At 45.9% G+C, this 5,000-nt stretch overlaps 1 protein-coding gene across 1 annotated transcript in view; it reads left to right on the forward strand.

Annotated features, from left to right (window-relative positions):
- Edaradd (EDAR associated death domain) overlaps nt 1-5,000 on the forward strand; it is a 42,523-nt gene that overhangs the window by 34,288 nt on the left and 3,235 nt on the right. The window contains exon 5 of the mRNA XM_028769927.1: nt 1,645-1,690. Coding sequence (XP_028625760.1) covers nt 1,645-1,690 — 46 coding nt within the window. The remainder of the gene's footprint in view (nt 1-1,644; nt 1,691-5,000) is intronic.

Here is a 5,000-nt window from a genome sequence, read left to right on the forward strand (position 1 = left end):
CACACACACACACACACACACACACACACACACACACACACACACACACACATATTGTAGAGAGCTAGGACTGGTGAGTTTTGGCCGAGGGAAAAGGCTTCTTAGAGGATTAAGAGAAAATAGCAACTACTTAAAATGTACTAAGTACAGTGACACAAGGTCATTAGTGCTTTTTGTTGTTGTTATTGATCCTAAAACATATGTTGCTTGCTGTAAAGCCCACCTTTAGTCTTCCTGCCTCTGCCTCCGGAGTGCTGGTATTACAGGTATGTACCACAGTGCCTGGCCAAGTTATCACTTCTTCAGAAACAAAATTCAGCCCCCAAGTAGTTAAAAGCCCTGTAGAGCTGTGTGACTCCAGCAGAACCTTCATGCACATGGGTGTCCATTGCAGGCAGTGTCTGCCTGGGCTGACAAAGCCCTAACTGCAGATTTTCTCCAGCGATAGATCGAGAGGCAACACTGGGTGATATGATTATAACTGGAGAAAGATGTGGCTCCCAAAGGCAAACCATGCTAGGAATGGCCCTCCCTGACAGCTCTGTGGACAACACATGTTCCTCCCTCCAAGGAGATCACGAGCACTGTCAGCCTAAGACAGCACGTCTCTGGTCATAGAAACAGAACTCCAGTCCGATGGGCAGAGGGCAGAGTATTGTCTACTCCACTCATCCAGGGCTAGCTCCTACTTTTTCACAGTTGGAGTTTTTAGTTGCTTTACAATAAAATTTAAAAGAAATACCTAGGGAGACCGGAGAGATGGCTCAGCAATTCAGAGCACTGGCTGCACTTGCTGAGAACTGGGGTTCGATTCCCAGCACCCATATGGTGGCTTATAACCATCTGTCACCCCATTTCCATGGGATTCGCTGCCCTCTTCTGGCCTCTGCAGGCATCAGGCATGCATCTTGTACACACAAACTAAAAATGAATTAAGAAGAAAGAAATCTCTAGGCAAGCCAAAGAGTTGTGACTAGAAGTGGATGCTGGGGAGATGGATCCTTGGGTCAAGTGTCTGCCACAGCAGCACTAGTACCTGAGTTCAGATCCCTAGCACCCACATAAAAGCTGGGTGTGGTTGACACAGTTGTAACTCTGACACTGGCTGGGGTGGGAGTGTAGAGACAGGCAGACTCCTGGAGTTCACAGATGAGCCAGTCTAATAGTAAGAGACTTGTCTCAAAAGATAAGGAAGATGTAAAGGGATGGTGGGAGACATCCATCATCAACCTCTGACCTCCATATGCATGCATAAACATATCACACACACACACACAGACACACACACACACACAATCTTAGCCTAGACTGGCAAGTCTAATCCAAGGCAATGTGGAAACAAACCAAAGAAAATCGCTTGTTATAAGGATAAAATAAAACAGGCGCCATGGTTGCATGCTCTCTGATGTTTGACTAGGACCCTGGTCTGTTCCACCTTTGTTCAGCCAGTGTCTCCTGATGCAGCTGTGTTCTGGGCATGTGCGACATTCTAGATTGAGTCTCCTACCTCCCTACCACAGAAGAACTATCCCTAAGCATCAGTCAGCCCCTTACACTTGGTGGAAAATTAGCCAATTGGGAAAATTGATATTGTCATTTACTCGTGGCTGTGGTTTTAATGAAAGTCACTTTATTTTTTTTTAGGGAGAAGAAAATGACTTTCCAGACAGCACTGGAGATCCCCTTTCAGGTAAAGAGTTGGTCTTGCATCAGCAGAAGCTGGGCAGATACATTAAAGTTATTCAGTGAATGTTTGTCTCATTAGTGTGTTATGTGTGTGGCTTCATAGCTATTTGACAATCTCCAGTTAGCTTTCATCCATGTTGATAAGAGCATGCATGTATGTCTGTGTGTGTGTGTGTAGGTGTATACCTTAATTTTTTAGGTAACTCTCACCAGGACCTGGAGATCTCTGATGAGGCTAAGCTACTAGCTGACCAAGTCTCCTCTCTTTGCCTTTCCAAGACCAGGACCACAGGCGTATGCTAGCACGTCTGATTGTTTATGTAGGCTCTAGGGATGAACCTTGAATGCGTGTACAACTAAATGCACATCTAAGAGCTTTACTGAATGAGCTATCTCTCCAACTCAATAGTAATCTTATTTTTTAAACAGTAGCACATGCTTACATAACTGAAGCCTAGAGCTTGCTTAGTGACCTTCATCCTTGCTATGTTTTCTGGGTGGAGTAGGGGACCCAAACATCTCTGTGGAGCCTGGTATCAATACACACATTTGGAACACCATCTTTTTCCCAATCTTTCTGAGTGCCTGAGAGCACATTCACTTATTAAATGTGTTTTGATGTTGAATTCCCTGTCACTTCCATATAATCCCTCTGAAAGTCCCAAGTGACACCAAAGAGGGCAAAGGATTGTGGGAGGGAACAGCCTACTCTAACAGTATACAAACCTGCATGCAGAACAGAGTAACTTTCCATCCTAACTTGACCAACTACACAACAAAATATGTCTTCCTCCAACTCTCCCCCACCCACCCCAGTACAGTGTTGGGAAAGGAACCCAGGACCTTCATTATGGGTTAAGCCACTGCTCTGCCACCAAGCTACATCCTGAAAAAGTCCTGAAAAAGTTTAGAGAGGCTTTTCTCTGACCTGACCCCACCTCCTTTGTCTATGAAGGGTGGATCTGCAAGTTTAATATTTGGGCCACCATCAGAACCTTGCATACTTCTTGTGTTGACGGCTATTCCCGTATCCTGAGACAGCGTCCATCTCAGCTGAACATCTGAAATCTCTGAGGGAACTGTGAAAAACCCCCATGCCCTGCTGCCACTCCACACTGGTTAAAATGTGACCTTGGTGGCTGGCCCAGATGTGAGGAGGATTTTCCCCAGGGGTTGGAGGAGGTCAGTGGATTCCAGCCCCAGTGAAGTTGAAGAACAATTGCTTCTTGAGAGCCGTTATCCCACACTCACGGCTGTCCACTGTGTATTGGCTGTGCAGTAGGAGGAGGCTTTAATGGGTGTCTTTAACCCTTGACGGTACCTTTGAGATCAATGTCATTACCTGTGTTCACAGAGTGAGACTGGCTTAGCATACTCACTCACCGTCCAAACCACACACCTTTGCAGAAGGTGACCTGCCTTGCCACAGGGAGCCTTCTCTATAATAAGGCTTTCTCCTCTATTTCTTTCTGGGTCACACATGGCCCAAGCCAGCCTTGAGTTAGCTGTGAGCTGAGCATGTCCCTGAATGTCTCATCCTCCTATCTCCACCTCAGTGCTAGGCTTGACAGGCGTACACTAGTTTTATGCAGTGCTAAGAGTTGCATCCCGGCCTTCAAATATGCTGTGCGAGTGCTCTACCCACTGAGCCACATCTCCATTCCTTTGCTTAGAAGTGACCGATAGGACAAGAGTTATTAATGCATCTAAGTGAATTTTTATAGAGGGTTGGCTATTTTTCAATCATCTCCTCTCTTTCTAGATCTAGAATTGGCCCACAATGTAGCATTTGGAGACCAAGTCTGTACTGTTTTCCAACACTGTGTACTTCCTGTGGATGGCAGCTGCCTTCCTCTTTCCTCACTGACACTGCTAAAGTGCAGTTGGGAGAAGTGACTCATGGAGTTGTATCTCCTTCCCTGGGGAAGTAGAGTCTGTGTGTATCTACCTATTTGGCAAATGCATCTTTAATTTCTTTTCTAAAAATATTATTTTTAATTATATGTCTGCATGTGGCACTGTGGGGCTATGTGCATGTGAATGCAAGTATCCGAGGAGACAGAAGAGGGCCTGGGATCCCTGGAGCTAGAGTTACAGGTGTTTGTGAATACTCTTAACTGCTGAGCCAACTCACCAGCCCCTACTTTTTTTTTTTTTTTTTCGAGACAGTGTTTCTCTGTATAGCCCTGGCTGTCCTGGGACCCACCCTGTAGACCAGGCTGGCCTTGAACTCAGAAATCCACCTGCCTCTGCCTCCCAAGTGCTGGGATTAAAGGCATGCACCACCACTGCCCAGCCAGCCCCTACATTTTTTTTGGGGTTTTTTTTGTTGTTGTTGTTTTTTTTTATTTGGGTTTTTTTTGGGGGGTGGGGGGTTTCAAAACAGGGTTTCTCTGCATAGCCTTGGCTGTCCTTGAACTCATCCTGTAGACCAGGCTAGCCTTGAACTCAGAAATTCGCCTGCCTCTGCCTCCCAAGTGCTGGGATTAAAGGCGTGTGCCACCACCACCCGGCCAGCCCCTACATTTTTAATGTCCAGAGAGAATTTGGCATTGGAGGAAGGGCTAGTTCCTGGTCATTACAGTAACTGTCATTTACCAGTGTCTCCTGTTTCCCCAGGGCTCATCACCTAAGAGGTACTGAATCATGATCTAATCTCCCCTCGTGTTTGCTATGTTCTCTTAAGAGAAAGATGTCTTTCTCCAGAAAGACATCTCAAAGTTTGCCCTTTGGTAAATAATACTGCATGAGATATGAGAAATATAGAAAGTAGTTAAAGTTTATGATTCTCTTTTCAATTCCTTAGCAGAGTCTTTCTTTCTATGTAGTCTTGGCTGTCCTGGAACTCCCTATGTAGACTAGGCTGGCCTAGGACTCAGAGACCTATCTCTGCCTCTAAGTGTTGGGATTAAAGGTGTGTGCCACCACGCCTGGCATAGCTTGTAATTTTAATAGTTTGAAATCTTCTTGGTAAGCAACACATATAGATTCCAGTGTTGCCTTTCCATCTTAATTATAGAGGCAACTCTTTCAATCAAACCCTAATCTTGTTTGTTTGTTTTTCCAGACAGGGTTTCTCTGTATAGCCCGGGTTGTCCTGGAACTCACTCTGTAGACCAGGCTAGCCTCGAACTCAGAAATCTGCCTGCCTCTGCCTCCCAAGTGCTGGGATTAAAGGCGTGCGCCACCACCGCCCGGCCTTCAAACCCTAATCTTTCCTGCCAGCTTGCTCTGTGCATCCTGTCTCTACCTTCTGAGGCTGGAGTTACAGTTGGGCTATCACAGAGCATTTGCAAGGGTTCTGGGGTCTGAAC

Source organism: Grammomys surdaster, unplaced genomic scaffold (assembly GCF_004785775.1).
Source record: "Grammomys surdaster isolate TR1022 unplaced genomic scaffold, NIH_TR_1.0 194, whole genome shotgun sequence".
NCBI classification, from domain to species: domain Eukaryota; kingdom Metazoa; phylum Chordata; class Mammalia; order Rodentia; family Muridae; genus Grammomys; species Grammomys surdaster.